A 19,520-nucleotide genomic window follows, 5' to 3' on the forward strand; every position below is an offset into this window, starting at 1 on the left:
GCGCTTTCTCCATGGAAGCTGGAAAGTTCCTAGGATTCATGATAACCCAGAGGGGAGTGGAAGCCAATCCCGAGAAATGCCAAGTAATACTCCAAATGAAGAGCCCGGGCTGTGTCAAGGATGTTCAGAGACTGGCAGGTCGCCTCACCTCGTTATCCCGATTCCTCGGAGCCTCGGCAGCAAAGGCCCTGCCCTTCTTTAGTCTGATGAGAAAAGGAATAGCATTTGAGTGGACTCCTGCGCTCAGAAAGCCCAAGGCTGGAGAGCCGCTATACCTATACCTAGCCATAACGGGGGAAGCCCTGGCAACGGTTTTGATACGAGAGGAAGGAAAGACTCAACAACCAGTCTACTTTGTGAGTAAAGCCCTACAAGGGGCGGAACTGAGATACAGCAAACTGGAGAAGCTAGCTCTGGCGCTCCTGACCTCTTCTCGAAGATTAAAACAATACTTCCAAGGCCACCAGATTGTCGTTAGAACGGACCAAGGAATCTGACATGTGCTCCAAAAACCCGATTTAGCGGGAAGGATGATGACTTGGTCCATTGAGCTCTCCCAATATGACATACGATACGAACCTCGGCATGCGATTAAGGCGCAAGTAATGGCAGACGGGCACACGGTGGAGGCTCCATGTTGACGGGGCCTCCAACCAAACGTCCGGGGGTGCCGAGATCATCCTCGAGAGCCCGACTGGAGTCGTATACGAGCAGTCGATCAAGTTTGAGTTCCCCGTTTCGAACAACCAAGCAGAATACGAAGCCCTCCTGGGAGGCTTAGTCCTGGCAAAGGAAGTCGGAGTGACAAGGCTGAAGATTTGCAGCGATTCACAGGTCGTCACCTCGCAAGTAAACGGAAGCTACCAAGCCAGAGACTCGCTATTACAAAAGTATTTAGAAAAAGTCAAGGAATTGAGCAAGGCATTCGAGGAGGTCACGATCCAACACGTTCCAAGGGAAAGGAACACACGGGCAGACCTCCTATCCAAGTTGGCCAGCACAAAACCGGGAGCAGGCAACCGGTCTCTCATTCAGAACATGATGAAGGAACCAGCAGTTATCCTACACCTGTCAAGACTAAGCCCCTCCTGGTTAGACCCCATCACTAACTTCCTAGAAAGCAGCAAACTCCCCGGCGATGAAAAGAATGCTAAAACCCGGAGAAGGGAGGCAGCCAAGTACGCGATCATCCAGGGTCAGCTGTTTAGAAAGGGGCTCAGCCAACCCCTATTGAAATGCCTGCATCCCGACTAGACGGACTACGTACTCAGGGAAGTCCATGAAGGGTGTTGCGGCCATGACATAGGGGGCAAAGCCCTAGCAAGAAAGCTAATACAAGCTGGATACTATTGGCCGTCAATGATGACAGATTCTAAATAATTTGTGAGAAAATGCGTCAAGTGTCAAGAGAACACCAACTTCCACAAAGCACCAGCTTCCGAACTGAGCCTTTTAACGTCCTCCTGACCCTTCTCACAATAGGGAGTTGACCTCTTGGGACCCTTCCCGGTTGGTCAAGGACAAGTTAAGTACCTCAACGTCGCCATCGACTACTACACTAAGTGGATAGAAGCCGAACCACTGGCTAGCATATCCTCATCCAATTGCAGAAAGTTCATGTAGAGATAGGTGATAACCCGGTTCGGCATCCCGGAGGTTGTCATCTCAGACAATGGGACCCAGTTCACCGACAAGAAGTTCACAGAGTTCCTCACTGGCCTGGGCATAAGGCAGAAATTCTCCTCAGTAGAACATCCCCAGACAAACGTCCAGGTCAAGTTCGCAAACAAGATCATCTTACTAGGACTCAAGAAGCGGCTGGATAATAAAAAAGGTGCTTGGGCCGACGAACTCGCCTCGGTCCTATGGTCCTACCGAACAACCGAGCAGTCATCCACGAGGGAAACCCCCTTCCGACTAACATACGGGCTAGACGCGGTAATACCTGTGGAAATCGGTGAACCAAGCCCACGACTACTCTTAAAGGGAGTAGAGGAAGCTGTGAAAAAGGACTTAGTGGATGAGGCCAGAGAAATGGCCCACTTGTCAGAAACGGCATTAAAGAAAAGAATGGCCCTGCGTTACAATACCAAAGTGCTCAAAAAAGAATTTGAACAAGGCGACCTCGTCCTAAGACGCAACGACATCGGTCTACCGACCCCAGGAGAAGGCAAACTTGCGGTAAATTGGGAATGCCCCTACAGAGTCAGAGAGGTGATTGGCAAAGGGGCCTGCAAGTTAGAAAAGCTCAACGGCAAGGAAACATGAAATGCGGGCAACTTGAGAAGATTCTACTCCTAGCCCAAACATGGTGACCAAACAAGCTAAGTGGTTCATTTTGTAATGGCACCTTTACTGTGAAAATAGACTTTGTTTAATTATCGGTTGAATAGTCCTTGTCAAAACTTTATGTTGCGTTTTATCTACCTTTCTTAACCCACTCCTCGTGTAAGCAAATTCCTCACAAGGAGCACCAGATAAACAATACGCGGCCCCAGGACTGATCACCCCGGGAGCCCCTCAGGTTAAGGCCATAACAAACGGCTGCAACAAAGAGAGAACTCGACTCCGACGAAATACCAGCGTAACGGTAAAACGAATAAACGAGCAAACGGATAAACGAAAGCAACATAATAAGCAGAAATGAAAGCAACATAAGCAGAAAATGGTATCCATAAACCGACCAAACGGTTAACAAAGTCAAGTACGACAAAAGGCTTCAAAGTTTCAAAAAAGGTTCTACAACAAACCCACAAAAATATAAGGTACAGGAAATCACTTCCTCGGCATATCGACGATCTTGCCGTCCTTGATGGTCTTGAAAGCGCCGATTGCCGACGTGTCGAAATCGAGATCAATAATCTTCACCTGAGCCTTGAGAGCATCTTCCGTCATGAAGATCACATTTTTTCCTTTCTCTCTCACCTCCTTGTGTTTCTTCTTGAACTCCTTCGCCTCTTCCCGAGCAGACTTAGCAGCCGCAATAGCCGTATCCCGCTCCTTCTCTAAGGCGACCACTCGACTTTGTGCGGCGTTCAACTGGCTTTCCAGGGTCATCTCCCGCTCGGTCAAGCGAGACACAGAAGCATCAGCAGTCTTCAGCTTTTCCTCAGCAGATGTGGCCTTCTCTTCGGCAGTTTTAAGCTCCTCCTTCGCCTTGGACAGCTGCCCTTGGAGTGTTTCCACTTGAGCCTTGAATTTATTATTGGCCGTGGTGGCAGACTCGAGCTTCTGGCGCAGCGACGCCATGCCCGACAACTCAAACTCAGCCTTTCGGGCTATGGCCGCGCCACGAAGGAGAGTGTGATACATTCACCGCGCTTGCCCCGAGAGGTCGGTACCATGGAAATGCTCCTCCATGCCGGGAAGCAGTTGGGAGTCTATAAACGCACCGGCATCAAAGTTCCTCTCCATAACGGTGAGGACCCTTTTCGGGCTAGAATGCGACCTTTGCCTCTTTGGCGTTGGGATAACCCTCAACTCCTCATCCTCGGCCTGTTGAACGGAAGATGAGTGCCCGGTGCCAGCCAGCTCCTCGGGAATAGGGGAATCATGCGTCACACCAGCATCCTTATCCGACATGACGACATCGGGAGGTGTGGGTATTACTTGCTCCCCCTCGTTCCTGGGAGGCACCACTGGCTGCTTCCCGGCCTTTTCCCCAGCATCTTCTTCCAAGAAAGTCTTGAACAAGTTCTCGAGACCGGTCACTTCCGCAGACATCCCCACTATAAGCAAGAAACGAACAAGTTAGTAATCAACACAGCAAGGCAAAACAAACAATCATGCAAATGACAACACGACGAAGACGACTCACGAATATAATCCCGGGCGACATCCCGACTACGCATAAGAAGGTGGGGATTCACTTGATTTCTCCCAAAAATAGCCCACAGTACGTCGGCTACCTTTCGGTCCACAGCCGATATCCCTTTGTAAGTGACTTTGATAAAAGGGTTGGACCCCGCCCCGAAGCTCCAGTACGTCGGGATGAGGCGCTCCCCCTCCAACGACAACCAAAAGGGGTGACGACCCTTAACCGTCCGAACTTTAAAATATTTGTCCTTGAACCCATGATAAGAGTCCTCGAACAAGCCAAATATCCTCCGACCCTGGGCAGATCGAAAAGACATAAACCCCTTCCTCGCTTTCCCCTCCTTGGAAGGGTTCGTAAGATTAAAGAAATAAAGAAAGACATCAACAGACACCGGCAGCTTCAAGTACTCGCACACCATCTCGAAGCAGCGGATTGAAGCCCAACTGTTGGGATGCAGCTGAGATGGCGCCACCGAGATCCGATTAAGAAGACCCATCTGAAAGGAAGAGAAATGGATGCGAACCCCTAATTGGGTTAACATAGCCTTATAAAACCAGATCCAGTCGGTAACCCGGGGGGCATTGAAGTTGAGTTCATACAACCGCACATGAGGAGCAGGAACATAGACGTCATAATTGGCCTCTTCATCGGTACCCCCACACAGGTACTCGGCCTGACGAAATTCCGTGAGCTCCTCCTCACCTATCTGGTTGGGGGAGTCCCTGAGATTGGAAACCACCCAAGCGTACGGGTCGTAATCCGCATCGGAGGTGGAAGTTCGGGCGACGACACGAGGCATACCTACAGTGGGGGCACCGCTCGGTTAGTCCATGAGGTCGGAAGCCCGGAAAAACCCAAAAAATCACAGTTCACCTATCCTACAACTCAAACTAAGCGTACCTAAAGGTAAAACCAAATAAGGCTTATTCCAGAATGGTAACCCCCCTAACACACCCTACTTGATAGAAAAAAAGGTGTCTATCCTACAAAAATCAAATAACAAGCAGCAAGCACATACAATGAACATGCATGAAACCATTGAGGCAGAAGAGGGAAGGGAACGATGATTACCTGGATTAATGGAAAAAACTTGAAAAAGAGTGGGACGCGCAGGAATGTTGAAATGAGCTTCTGGATAATGGAGAATGCAGAAAAAGGAGAAGCAAAAGTGATTAGGAGAAGCAAGAATGGGAAAAGAAAACTAATGTGAAACTGTTTAAAACTGCCGTAGAGAGAGTGCGAAAGGCCTGGGGGCAAAATGGTCTTTGCATATATGATTTTTCAATCCATTATGAGCATTCAATGCTCTGCGCGAGGAACGAGGCGACGAATGATCGTCCCAACAACGAACGGGCACGCACACGAGAGGCGCGTTCCCTCCACGGATAACCGACCTGGCGACCGCGAACGAAGAGATAACACGCTGCCAATAGCCCGTGCGGCTAATTGTCGGCGCGTTGGGGGCACTGTTACGGCCTGGCCCAAGCCATTTGCGGGTCAACCCGACCCACTGAGGACCCGACCCGAACGGTCGGACACGCAATACTCGCCACGCAACCCGGACACGCGTCCTTGACAGCTCTCCACTACAGCTGTGAGGAAGCTTCGAGGAAGGTGGGCCCTGGCCCACCTCTGATACGGTATAAATGGGGAAGGACCTGCCCTTTCCCCAAAGTACGTCACATACCACCTACCCACCTTTTGCCTGCACACTAACTGACTAGGGCGTCGGAGTGTCTTTGCAGGTGACACCCCCCCCCCCCATTTTTCTCTCCACATCGAGACCTCGTCTTCCCGGCTGATCACCTCCCGCACAGTCACACCGATCAAGGCGTTTTCACCATCTCAAATTCCCCTCCCGAACCGTCCGATAACCGACTAACCGTACAATTATTAATATTGTAAAATGTAATAAGAGGATACATTATTCTTTAAAATTGGAAGGATTTGATAGAATTCACCAATCATATAACTAGAATCCTAAATGTAAATATTATGTATAGACCAATATCAAACCCTTGCTTTTTTTTTTTTTTTTGACATTTTATAATGTTCTCAAAATAAAGTAAACTTAGTGCAGGTGGTCTAAAAAAGACTTAATCTATCTAGATGGGTCGAATAAGATAATAAATGCTCTAATCAAGGTCTGTCTGGTAAGCTAAAAATGTTCCATAGAAGTCTAAAGGAGCTAATTACAAAAAAGAAAAAAATGGATACCATCAACGTCGTAACGTAATTGCTATTTTCGATTTGTTAATTATGTGCAGTTGTGCACAACGAGCTAGCAAGGTGGAAGATTCAGCATCTCCAAGAGCAAAAAGCAAAGAGAACAATGCAAAGTGCATTATCAGAAATTTGATATAATCTAAAAGATCAGATTAACTTCACCAAACAATCCTAAAATAATCATGATTCTCAATCTCTATTTATCTAAATTATTATCTATTTTTGGTGACATACATAGACTCGATACGTTTCGAATATAAAAACAGACCCGAATCACACTACTATTCTGACGATCACTTTCAATCTCAAAAAAGAAAATAAGATAATAATATGCTTAATTTTTCTGATTTCCTTTTTCAATAACCAGGAACGGACCTACTCACAACATTGTGGGGGTATTTGCCCCCCATTGAATCTTAAAAATAAAGAAATATATATAAAGAATCTATTGTGATAATATACATGTCCCTATATTTGAATTTGATCTATTAAGATTGAATAAAATCATATTTACTCAACTAAAAGGTGCAAATAATAATAATCCAATTACTTAATTATTCAAATCTAAATCCAGCTTTGTAAATTTAAATAGACTATTAGTATTTATATATATATATATATATATAGTTTTGGCAGTGTTATATATAATTAATAATTATTTTTGTCTAACAACTTCTACTATAAGTATGATAAATTCTTCACTTAAATGAAAAAAAATTATATATATATATATATAATTATTTGATTTGAAATTTTGTTTTTCTTATAATTTTTTTTGTCTCTCCTACACGATTATAGAAAAGAATCAAATTTGTTCAATTTAAGTTATATTTTTTATAAATTCTTCAATTAATGAGTAATATTTTTTTATATTATATTATATCTTGTATTAGTAATAAGTATATTAAACAATGTAACTAAAATATTAAATGAAAAGAAAATACCTTTAATTAATATATTTTAAATTTGTTAATTAAAATGAAAAAATTTTGATAAATAGACTTTGAATTTTAAATATTTAAATATATTAATGTTAATTTTTATATTTTTTGTATTATTTTTATCTTTACTATTAAAAATTTTTGGGTCGGTCAATAACATGCGGCTCCTGTGGTTATTTTTACTTTCTTTTTTTTATAGGTGTAAAGAGCAAGAATTTAAGAAATAGAGAAAATATGAAAATTTTTAATTAAAGACTAATAGAAAGAAAGAGAAAGAGAGAGTAAAGAGAATTTCAATTAGATCAAAGAAGAAAAGAATTTATCACTAAAAATAATAATTATAATTATATTTTTATTATATTTATTTATAATAGATCAACTACTAATAAAATTATTCTAATTAGGCTATTAAATTTATTTTTATCTTTGTTTGATTCGCATAGTTATCGGATCGGATTGGATTCGATTTAATTTGCATTCTAATAGAATCGGATCGTGATATTAAATTCGATTCATCTATAATTTCGCATCACATAATATAAAAATATAGATATTAAATTCGATCCAATGAATTTAGTGCAGATTAGATCGATATTTTAACTATATTCAATCCATTCGTGTCTTATTTCTATTCTACTGCTAAAAGAGATTTTAAAATTCTTCCTAGATCCCGTTAATAAAAAATCAATCTCCAATCCAAAGCAACAAAATATATTTGATGCATTAAAATTGGGCCTAAAGTAGTTATTACCCATCTTCTTTCTATTCTGGGCTTACCCAGCATCTCCAGCGGCTCCTTACCTCTCTGCCCTGGGCTTCACAGCTGCCGGAAGAATCATCGGCGCACCAAGCACCACCGTTCGTCTCCAGTTCCTCCTTCTCTTTCTTCCCTCACTGTTGTTCTCTGTTGCGTTTTCTCTGTCTTCTCCCGAAGTCGCTGATACCAGTGTGTGAGGTTTAGTCTCTATTTGGGTCTCAACTTCACGATCCCAGGGAAATACCGCCGCCAGGAATAGTGGTGGCTTGGCCACGATTGAGAAAACACAACGGAACAGAACGCCTCCTCTCACCTTCGCCGCTTCGTCAACTCGGGTCGTCTTGACCACCGCGTCGTTTGTCGTAGTCTTTCTTGCAGCTAATCCGCCTACGACCGCTGCGTCGGTGAACCAATAAGTCGGCTTTGTTAGAAAAATTACATTGCTAGACGCTCTTGCTGGTAAGATTAAATGGTGAATTTATATATTTCCTATATGCTGATTTTGATTTATCTGCTAGGTAATGATATTGTAATTTAATCTTTTGAACTTTCAGTGTTTATGTTATATGCTAAGTCATTGTTAGAGGCTTTGGTAATTATCTAAAGATGTTGAAGAAATGTTTTAGGACAAATTAGTTAACGATTCTTCTTAAGAAAGATATTATAACTCTAAGCTTACAGTATTATACTACCCTTTTGGCTATGTCCTAGAAGAGTTATTGTTATTGTTTAATGTATCCACATTACTCTCTCTGAATTTCATACGCTATTTTATTTTGTCTTCTTAATCCTTACTGAAAATACTCTCAAACAGTATTCTCTGGTGCCCATCTGGAAAGCGTAATAAATTGATCAGCATCAATGAAGAAAACCTGTACTTATGGAGTCTAGTTGTTTCCAAAAAAACTGCACAAGTATATGAAGTTTGTGACCCATGCATGCATAAGAAAAACTTGTATTGACACTGAAACACATAATATTGTTATCCAAGTAACCATCACTTGTTATAATAAGTTAATGATTTGAAATGTTGAATGTTGCACACATGACAAATATGGAGAGTAAAATGATAAAAGATCATTTAATCACATGCGAATGTGAAACAAATGATTTCTCGCTCCCTCAGGCCTTAAAAGTTAAAAAACCAAAGGAAATTATTCCATTCTCCTTGAAAGTGAAATATTAATATATGTCATCAATGGATTAGTTATTTCATTTCTTCCTTCATCAACTCTGAAGATAATTGTTTTGTTGGAAGCTATTCTTTTGAGATTTTGAAAATGATTGAAGAATTTGTAAATGGATCTCCCTAAAATGACTAAGAAATAGATTTTATATGTTGTCCATAATGTGTCTTATTTTGTCTTAGATAATAGAGTCTAGAGTGTATAATTCATGGTAGTGTGATTGCTAAATGCCTAGCTGTAGTTTGGATGACTCTGACTCTATGATTTTATGGTTTGATTATTTGGGTTGGAGAAGAAAACTCAATATTAACCCCATCTGCATAAAAGTTGGACAACGCAAAGTTACTAGGGATATTGGTGTTAGAGAGCATTGTATTTGAATGTAAATGTGTTTGGACTTTGATAATCATAGTTTTAATACCTTGAAGAATCCGCTTTACATAGTAACGTGTGATTACAATATACCATATTTGCGAATGGCGGTGCAATGACTGTTGGACTAACATGAACCCCAACATAAAATGTAGATACAATCTGGCATGTCCCATAAGATATCTGGTGGAACATGAGATCCACATGATGTGAATTCTGTTGCTGCAACTTATGAATCATCTCTCCAATTCTGGGATGTTAGAGCAATGGGGTATGTAATGTTCAAATAACATAATTCATTCTTGTACTGATTTATTTAAATAGATGATGATAATATTCTACAATGGTGAGCACAAACATGTTTTTTATTTTTAAAAAATGAGGAAAGTTAGTTTAGTTTTATTGGAACTTTGAATTACGTGGTAACTTGATTTTAACCATCTTGAAACATCATTACACGATTTTGTTTAGTTTTGAAAGTAAATATATTTCCAGTTTTTTCCCTTTTCTTTAAGTAAATTACTATTTTCACGTGAAGTTCACTATTGTGGGTTGAGGGAGAGGGTTATATATTCCCCTGCAAGCAACTAGTTTTAGTATGAATTAGTATCACTTGGAATTATTGTCGATTAATAGGGTTCTTTGAATTTTAGGGAGACTATTTCAGTTGTATGCTCCCGTGTGCGCAGTGTTGATTATCACCCTAAAAGGAAGCACGTACTTGTATGACTTGAACTTTGTGGTCATTGTTGAAGTGTTAGGTGTGTTTATACATTTTCTCAAAAATGGTTAAAAAATCTGTCTAATATAATGTGTTGTAAGCATTTTTTCCCCTGAAATTCACCAATGATTATAGATGAATTATCAGCATTGTTATCCCTGACATTCAGCTGTAGATTCAAATATACACATAGATTATGTTTGCTTTATTTTTCTTCCTCCCAAATGTTGAAAGATACTTTAAGAGTAAAGTATCGGTTTTGTCCTTAATGTTTGGGGTAAGTCCCAAAATTGCCCCTAACATTTAAATCATCCTATTTAAGTACTTAACATTTTAAAATCGTCTTGATGTTGTCATGCCGTTAGTGATTTGTTAACAGAGTTGATGGTAGGACAATTTTGAGACAATTTTGATATGTTAGGAACTTAAATAGGACGAAAAACGTTGACGACAAAAACGATACATTACTCTATCATGAAAGTGAATTTTAACCGAATGAATTGCATTACAAATTCAAGACTTTTACTTATCATGGAATGCTTGTAAAATGACTAATAGATAAACTTCCGAAAAAGAAAAAAAAGAGCATGATACATATACGATAAAGTAAAAATTAAATGTTTTTGTCGCTAATGTACCGTACTTTTTAAATGTTTAATTTAATTAAACTTTATTTTCAACTTTGAAATAAATTTTAATTTTATTATATTTAATTATTTTTTTTAATCACATCTAAGTAAATTACTCTTAATCACATTACTTTCATTTTAAGTAAGTTTATTTTTTATTATAAGTAAAATTAAAAAATAAATTGAATAATTATATATCGTAAAAAAGTTAATATTATTAAAGGATAAAATTAAAATTTACTCTTTTTTTCTTTCCTAAAATTTTATCTACTAGCCATGTTACAAGAATGAATGAAATTCTTGAATTCGAAATGCAATTCATTCCGTGAAAATTCACTTTCATTTTACTTAATTTGGTAATTTTTCTAAGTGTAATATATCGTTTTTTTCCAACATTTTGTCCTATTTAAGTCACTAATGTTTTAAAATCGTCTCAATGTTGTTATACCGTCAATTTTTTTAACAAATCATTAAAGGCAACACAACATTGAAATGATTTTAAAATGTTTGGGAGTTAAATAGGACGATTTAAACGTTAGGGAGAAAAACAATACTTTCCTATTAATTTAAATTATGCCTCTTCACAGTTACATAGCAGCTGACTTTTGAGATGGTAATATTCTACCATATTCCATTCTTATTAACTCAGTTGAATTACTATAGTCTATTCAGGTTACTTCAAAACATGAGTCTGGGATACATATCTGGGATCTAAGAAAACCAAAAGTTCCCATCCAAGAGTTTCTGGGACATACGCATTGGTAACTATCATCTGTAGTTGAAGAGTTGTTTCATTTCTTAGTTATATAACAAAGGATAATGAGAAATAATATGTAGAAAAACAAATACTCTCTATTCCATTCTTCCCTCGAGTTATAATCATGATTTTGATTTCCAAATAACTTATGTCTTTATGCCATTAAAAGCTTTTCCTTTTATGAAAATAAGCAATTTGATATTGTTTTTGCAGACATCTGATTGGCAAATTGTATTACTTGTATTGCCAGTACATGGATTGTCAAATGTAACCCTGAGAATGACAGAATGATCTTGGTTATCTCTCTTTCTCTCCCTTTCATACACACAACACACACAAACACAAGCATAATGAATTACTTACAAACTTCTTCTATTTGTTCATTTGTGTATGATGTTATTTAATTATTTTTCATGATGTAGATATTACACAGTACTGGTACAGATTCAACAGTGAATCTATGGCTTGCCTCTCTAGGCAACGATGATGTATCAACTGAGAGGTCATTTTATGATTTTAGACATTATTAAACATTTTTATGACTAATATTATTTTTCTGATTTGCCTATGTTTACATTTCTGCAACCAAGCTGAGTCACTTGTTGGGTTGATCCTTTACTCAATCCTTATTGTGATTATGAAGATAACATTTGTGGTAAGAGATTTCTTCCTCTTTTACTTAAATTCTTGATCTTTATTGATTTTTATTTCCAACTATTGGTTCATGTGACAGGCCTCACCTGGAGTTCTCGTGAACCATGGATCTTTGCATCATTATCCTATGTTGGCAGGATAAGACACGAGAAAAGCTTTTGGCTAATCTTAAGTCTTAAATTGATAAGTTCTTCTAATGAAAATCAGAAAATGTTAAAGAAAAAACTCTTCAATTATTCTCTGCACCAACTTGATTTTTTCTTATACTATGCATTATGTGGATGGCCTTAGCTGTTTTATCCAATTAGCAGTAAGCTTTGACTGTAAAACAATTAGATTTGCTGCTCCTGATGAACCAATATATTGTATATTGTAACCACCACATCAACACATTGGACCTAGGTTTGAGTGTGTCACCTGAGTTTCTTGATGGTAAGGGCTCAGATCAGTTAGCGTTGTTTTCATCCTACCCTTCAAATAATGTTTCTGATTATGTATCTGGGTGATGAACTTAGCTGGTGCCAATGGCATATACTCATTCATAAGATCAGACTCCTTGATTTAACACTTCTAAGTCATAAACAAAAATATCACCTATGGTTTGGAACCAAGTATAACAATCTAATCAGTGATTTTCTTTCATAATTCTATGCATTTATCATGTAAGTTAGATGATGACATTATAAATAGCCATCATATTAATTTGGCATTTCTTCTTTTAAAACAAGTTGTTATATAATCGGTTAAATCTTTCATCTTTAGAGAATGAAATTAAAATATGAATTACACCGTTGTTTCCATTTGCCTTCTTGTTCTGTGTGAGTAATTTCCTGTTCCTTTGGTATTGAGATAAACAGATGACTAGAAGATCCAAATATTCATTACATCATGTCATCATTGGTGGGTTGATGTGGCAAAGATATATAATGGTTTATGTGCATAACATCCTTGACCAACAATCCTTCATATCCCCGAAAGCAATGACATATTGTTTTGGAATATTTTTTGTTTAGGTTGGTTTATGTTTCTAGCATATTCTTTGGTAAGTCACCTTATGTAATTCATGATTAAAGTTCTTTCTGTATATCCTGAATTTGTTTGATGTACAATATGTGTAACTTTGTGGAGATAATAACTTTAGAGTAATGCTACACATCTAAGTCTTTTTATGAATCAAGTTCAATTAAGTTAAATAATAAGATTTAGAATAATGTTAGTCATAACTTGTTTTTGTTATGTTAGACCAACTTGGATGGATTTGGTTAAGAAAAAGACTTGGATGTATAGCCTTATTTATAATGTGCTTAATTACTTAGGCCCAGTTTGGATAAATAACTTAAATAAGTTCTTTTGGAAGAAGAGTTTAAAGCATAGTTATCAGAACTGAACCGGTGATCGAATCGGTCAGGTTATTGGGTCATTGGTTTGACCGGTGGGTCACTAATTGAACCGATTGATCCGGTCCTATATAAATAAAAAACAAAATATAGTAAAAAATTTAGAATTACAAATTTAAAATATATATTTTTACTAATATTTTAAAAATATCTAGCTATTCTAAACAATATGGACGAGAAACAATAAGTATTTTGTTAATTTTACTCTATCATAAATATTTTTATTTTGTTTTTATATTAAAATAACTATTATTTTTGAATTTTGATAATTTATTAATTAGTTTATATCTATTATACTATCATATACTACAAGTATTTATTGAAAAATAATATTAATAGATATTATATAATTATGAAAAGAAAATAATAAGTGAGTTTATAATTACTGTTAAATAAAAATATAATTAATTTAAGAATGAGTGAGCTTATAATTAAAATTAAAATAAATTAAATAGAAGTAAATTATTTGCTCAAAGATATTAATATGTATTTTAATTTGCATATATATTAGTAACAACCAAGTTAGCCTAGTGGTTGTGTGGTGCGCGGAATTGTGATCATCAATGGCGCCATCAACATGGTACGCTCAATTGCAATCTCAACTCTTTATCACAACTTCGCACAACTAACCAGCAAGTGCACTGGGTCGTCCAAGTAATAAACCTTACGCGAGTAAGGGTCGATCCCACGGAGATTGTTGGTATGAAGCAAGCTATGGTCATCTTATAAATCTCAGTCAGGCGGATTCAAATGGTTATGGAGGATTAATAATTAAAAGATGAATAAAACATAAAATAAGGATAGAGATACTTATGTAATTCATTGGTGAGAATTTCAGATAAGCGTATGGAGATGCTTTGTCCCTTCCGTCTCTCTGCTTTCCTACTGTCTTCATCCAATCCTTCTTACTCCTTTCCATGGCAATCTGTATGTTGGGCATCACCGTTGTCAGTGGCTCCAGTCCCGTCCTCTCAGTGAAAATGTTCAACGCACTCTGTCACAGCACGGCCAATCATCTGTCGGTTCTCAATCAGGTTGGAATAGAATCCATTGATTCTTTTGCGTCTGTCACTAACGCCCAGCCTTCAGGAGTTTGAAGCTCGTCACAGCCATTCAATCCTTGAATCCTACTCAGAATACCACAGACAAGGTTTAGACCTTCCGGATTCTCTTGAATGCCGCCATCAATTCTAGCTTATACCACGAAGATTCCGATTAAGGGATCCAAGAGATATCCACTCAATCTAAGGTAGAACGGAGGTGGTTGTCAGGCACACGTTCATAGGTGAGAATGATGATGAGTGTCACGGATCATCACATTCATCAAGTTGAAGAACAAGTGATATCTTAGAACAAGAATAAGCTGAATTGAATAGAAGAACAATAATAATTGCATTAATACTCGAGGTACAGCAGAGCTCCACAACTTAATCTATGGTGTGTAGAAACTCCACCGTTGAAAATACATAAGAACAAGGTCTAGGCATGGCCGAATGGCCAGCCTCCCAATGATCTAAGATAGCATAAGACTACTCAAAGATAGCTACCCCGATGAGAATACAATAGTAAAAGGTCCTATTTGTAGAGAACTAGTAGCTTAGGGTTTACAAAGATGAGTAAATGACATAAAAATCCACTTCCGGGCCCACTTGGTGTGTGCTTGGGCTGAGCATTGAAGCATTTTTGTGTAGAGACTTTTCTTGGAGTTAAACGCCAGCTTTTGTGCCAGTTTGGGCGTTTAACTCCCATTCTTGTGCCAGTTCCGACGTTTAACGCCGGACAATCTTGAGCTGATTTGGAACGCCGGTTTGGGCCATCAAATCTCGGGCAAAGTATGGACTATTATAAATTACTGGAAAGCCCATGATGTCTAATTTCCAACGCAGTTAAGAGCGCGCCAATTGAGCTTCTGTAGCTCCAGAAAATACACTTTGAGTGCAGGGAGGTCAGAATCCAACAGCATCTGCAGTCCTTTTCAGCCTCTGAATCAGATTTTTGCTCAGGTCCCTCAATTTCAGCCAGAAAATACCTGAAATCATAGAAAAACACACAAACTCATAGTAAAGTCCAGAAAAGTTAATTTTAATTAAAAACTAATAAAAACATAATAAAAACTAACTAAAACATACTAAAAACAATGCCAAAAAGCGTATAAATTATCCGCTCATCACAACACCAAACTTAAATTGTTGCTTGTCCCCAAGCAACTGAAAATCAAATAAGAAAAAAAAGAAGAGAATATGCAATGAATTCCAAAAACATCTATGAAGATCAGTATTAATTAGATGAGCGGGGCTTTTAGCTTTTTGCGTCTGAACAGTTTTGGCATCTCACTCTATCCTTTGAAATTCAGAATGATTGGCTTCTATAGGAACTCAGAATCCAGATAATGTTATTGATTCTCCTAGTTACGTATGATGATTCTTGAACACAGCTACTTTATGAGTCTTGGCCGTGGCCCAAAGCACTCTGTCTTCCAGTATTACCACCGGATACATACATGCCACAGACACATAATTGGGTGAACCTTTTCAGATTGTGACTCAGCTTTGCTAAAGTCCCCAATTAGAGGTGTCCAGAGTTCTTAAGCACACTCTTTTTGCCTTGGATCATAACTTTATTTCTTTTCGTTTTTTTTTTGAATATTCACTGCTTTTTCTTGCTTCAAGAATCATTTTTTGATTTTTCAGATCCTCAGTAACATGTCTTCTTTTTCATCATTCTTTCAAGAACCAATCATTCATGAACAACAAATTCAAAATACATATGCACTGTTCAATCATACATTCAGAAACCAAAAGTATTGCCACCACATCAAAATAATTAATTTGTTATAAAATTTAAAATTCATGCAATTCTTCTCTTTTTCAGTTAAGAACATTTTTCATTTAAGAAAGGTGATGGATTCATAGGACATTCATAACTTTAAGGCATAGACACTAAGACACTAATGATCATGTAATAAGGCACAAATATAGATAAACATAAGCATAAAATTCAAAAAACAGGAAAATAAAGAACAAGAAAATTAAAGAACGGGTCCACCTTAGTGATGACGGCTTGTTCTTCCTTTTGAAGATCTTATGGAGTGCTTGAGCTCTGATGATTGGATTTTTGACGGTTTAGAATTCACAAATGAATTCTCGTTGCAAGTATAGTTTCTAAACCAACAATAATCCTTTCATACAAAAGATTGTTTGTCACAAGTAACAAACCCCTAAATTTATAAACCAAAGTATTCAAACCTCGGGTCGTTCTCCCTAGGATTTACAATAAAGTGTCTTGTTATTGGTTATGAGTTATTTTTGGGGTTTTGACAAGAGGCATGAAAGATAAATGGCAAGAAAGTAAACTAATGGCTAAAAAGGTCTTGGCAAGGGTTGGTGGTTAAGGATCTCTATCCTAATCACTAACCACAATATGAGAATTGGCAAGGATTAATCTCATTAAATCATCCTCTAACTAGTAGTAAAGGAAAATCAAATGAGCTATATCAATCCTACTCCATAAGTCCTAACTCTCCACTAATTCAATTAGTGAGAACTAGAGTTAATGGATCCCAATCATCAATTACTTGGACATTAGTAACTCAAGAGGTCCTAAGTTACCTTTCCAAGCCAAGAGTATAAAATTCTACTCTAAAATCCAACCAAGCATTTCATCAAACACTTGGAAGGCACAAAAGAAAGGCATAGTAAATTGACAACAAGAATGAAATCTAACAACAATCAAATGTAAAGAATTAACAATAACAATTAAAGGAAACAAGATCTACATGAATTACCTCTTATTGAATTGAAAGAAAGTAGAAGAAACAAAAGTAGATCTACAACAAAACACAAGAACAACATAAAGGAAATTACAACAAAGGAGTAGAAGAATGATGAATGTAACAACAAAGAATTGAGAAGTAGAAGTAGAAGAGAACATGAATTAAAACCTAGATCTAAGAACTAAACCTAATCCTAATCCTAATCCTAGAGAGAAGTGAGAGCTTCTCTCTCTAGAAACTACTTCTAAAACTAAACTATGACTAATGGTTGATAAACCCCATTTTGAGGGTTTATCTTGTATTAATTTCAGGGGTTTTATCAATGATTCCACACGCTTTTCATATGAAAATACAAGACTTTGTGTTCCTTTCCTAATTTTTGCCTCATGGATGAAAACATGCTTATTTTGCACTAAATTAGATACATTTCTAATCTTCTCTTGGTGCCATTCGATGCCATGACCTGTGTGTTAAGTGGTTTCAGAATATAGGGCAGGGATGAACCGGAAGAGAGAAGGAGAATGGGCACAAAGGAAAAGAGCATGAGAAATTGAGCTTTGGAAACTTCAGCAAGGGCGCGTGCGCGTACCTGGCGCGCCCGCGTGGATTGCACAGCTAGAAGTCAAAGCCAGAAGCCAAGCCACGAGCCGGCATGTGTAGCGGCTAAGCCATAATCCCCATGGGCGCGCACGCGTACGTTGCGCCTCCGCTCACATTACAAGATGCCCCAGTGGCGCGCACGCGTGCTTTGCGCGTGCGCGCCGATGCTCGAATATGATTTTTTTAAGAAGTCACGTGACCTGGGCGTGGAGACAGTTGGAGATCTCATTTTGGGGAAGTGCCTTGGCGGGAAGAGCTTAAGAAGACTAGGGATTGAAGGGTTAAGGGACTTTTGGCTCATTTTTAGATTGTTCTAGATATTTTTGCTATTGTTAGTTACACTCTTGGAGAGGTAGAGAGAGATTCCAAGCTCTCATTAGGGTTCATCTTCTTCCATTTCTGAATTCTCAATCACTCTTTGGTGAGATCTATTGCAATTCTCAATTTACTTTGTTCATGTTATAGATCTCCTTCTCTAATCTCAATTAGTGCTTGTAATTGCTCAATTCTCATAGATCCTAGATTCAACTTTGTAGTTTTGGCTTCTATCAATTTCTTGAGAAGTTCATTTCCATTGTTGTTCTTGGTTAATTGTTGTTAATTCCTTGTGTTGAAGCACTTTCAATTCTACTTTCTTCTCATTTTTACTATGCCTTTCATCCTTGCTCATCAATTGTTTGATAAAATGCCAACACTAGTTATGGAGTAAAAGTTTCTTACTTGGCATAGGGTTTGGACCATTAGAAAGAGTTGAATAGTTTATGTCAATTGTTGATTTGGAATTAGAAATTGCTAATTGACTTGGAGTGCACTAAAGCTAGATTTCCCTAAGGTAAGACTAGGACTTGTGACTCAAGTTAGTTACTCTCATTTGACTTTCCTCTATACCTAGGGGTTAACTAAATGAAGCAAGACCTAATTGTTGTCATCATTGAAGGAACTATAAGGATAGAATTCCTAATGCCAACCTTAGGCCAAGCTTTCTAAAGATTGATTGTTTGTCATCTATTTTGCTAAACCTTCAAAGAATCATAACAAGGCTTCCTAATCAATAAGATGCATTCTCTAGCAATTCCAAGGAAGAACGACTCGGGAGACTAGTACTCTCGGTTATAGATTGTAGGATTGTTTGATGCGAAGTTTAAGTGTCGGTTAGACTATACTCACGATCATATTCATCATTGAATTCTAAATCGACATGCTAAAATTTCGTTTATCAGGCATTAAACGTCAGAAATGGGCACCAGCCCGGCGTTTAACGCCAGAATTGGCATAAAGAGCATTTTTGCTCGCCACTTGGTGTAGGGATGAATTTTTCTTGACACCTCAGGATCTGTGGACCCCACAGGATCCCCACCTACCCCACCACTCTCTCTCTTCTTCATCCATTCACCAATCACCTCAACACCTCTTCCCCAAAAACCCCTCACCTATCAAATCCAACTATTCTCTTCACCACTCACATCCATCCTTCATAAAACCCCACCTACCTCACCATTCAAATTCAAACCAATTTCCCTCCCAAACCCACCCATAATGGCCGAACCCTACCCCCCTCTCCACCCCTATATAAACCCATCTTCACTCCTTCATTTTCACAAAACCTAAACACTACTTCTCCCCCTTGGCCGAACCACAAAGCATCCCCCATCTCCTCCATTTCTTCTTCTTCTACTATCTTCTTTCTTCT

The 19,520-nt window shown here is 38.1% G+C and overlaps 1 protein-coding gene across 1 annotated transcript; it reads left to right on the forward strand.

Moving 5' to 3' along the window:
* The first annotated feature begins 5,147 nt into the window (after positions 1-5,147).
* Positions 5,148-12,352, forward strand: LOC130945277 (WD repeat-containing protein DWA2). Its single transcript, XM_057874008.1, is given in 10 exon segments — positions 5,148-5,347; positions 6,085-6,156; positions 8,556-8,664; positions 9,456-9,571; positions 9,954-10,023; positions 11,323-11,411; positions 11,658-11,703; positions 11,830-11,909; positions 11,998-12,062; positions 12,141-12,352. Coding segments are annotated over 10 exon segments (1,059 nt in total).
* The last annotated feature ends 7,168 nt before the right edge of the window (positions 12,353-19,520 follow it).

Source organism: Arachis stenosperma, chromosome 8 (assembly GCF_014773155.1).
Source record: "Arachis stenosperma cultivar V10309 chromosome 8, arast.V10309.gnm1.PFL2, whole genome shotgun sequence".
Lineage (NCBI taxonomy): Eukaryota > Viridiplantae > Streptophyta > Magnoliopsida > Fabales > Fabaceae > Arachis > Arachis stenosperma.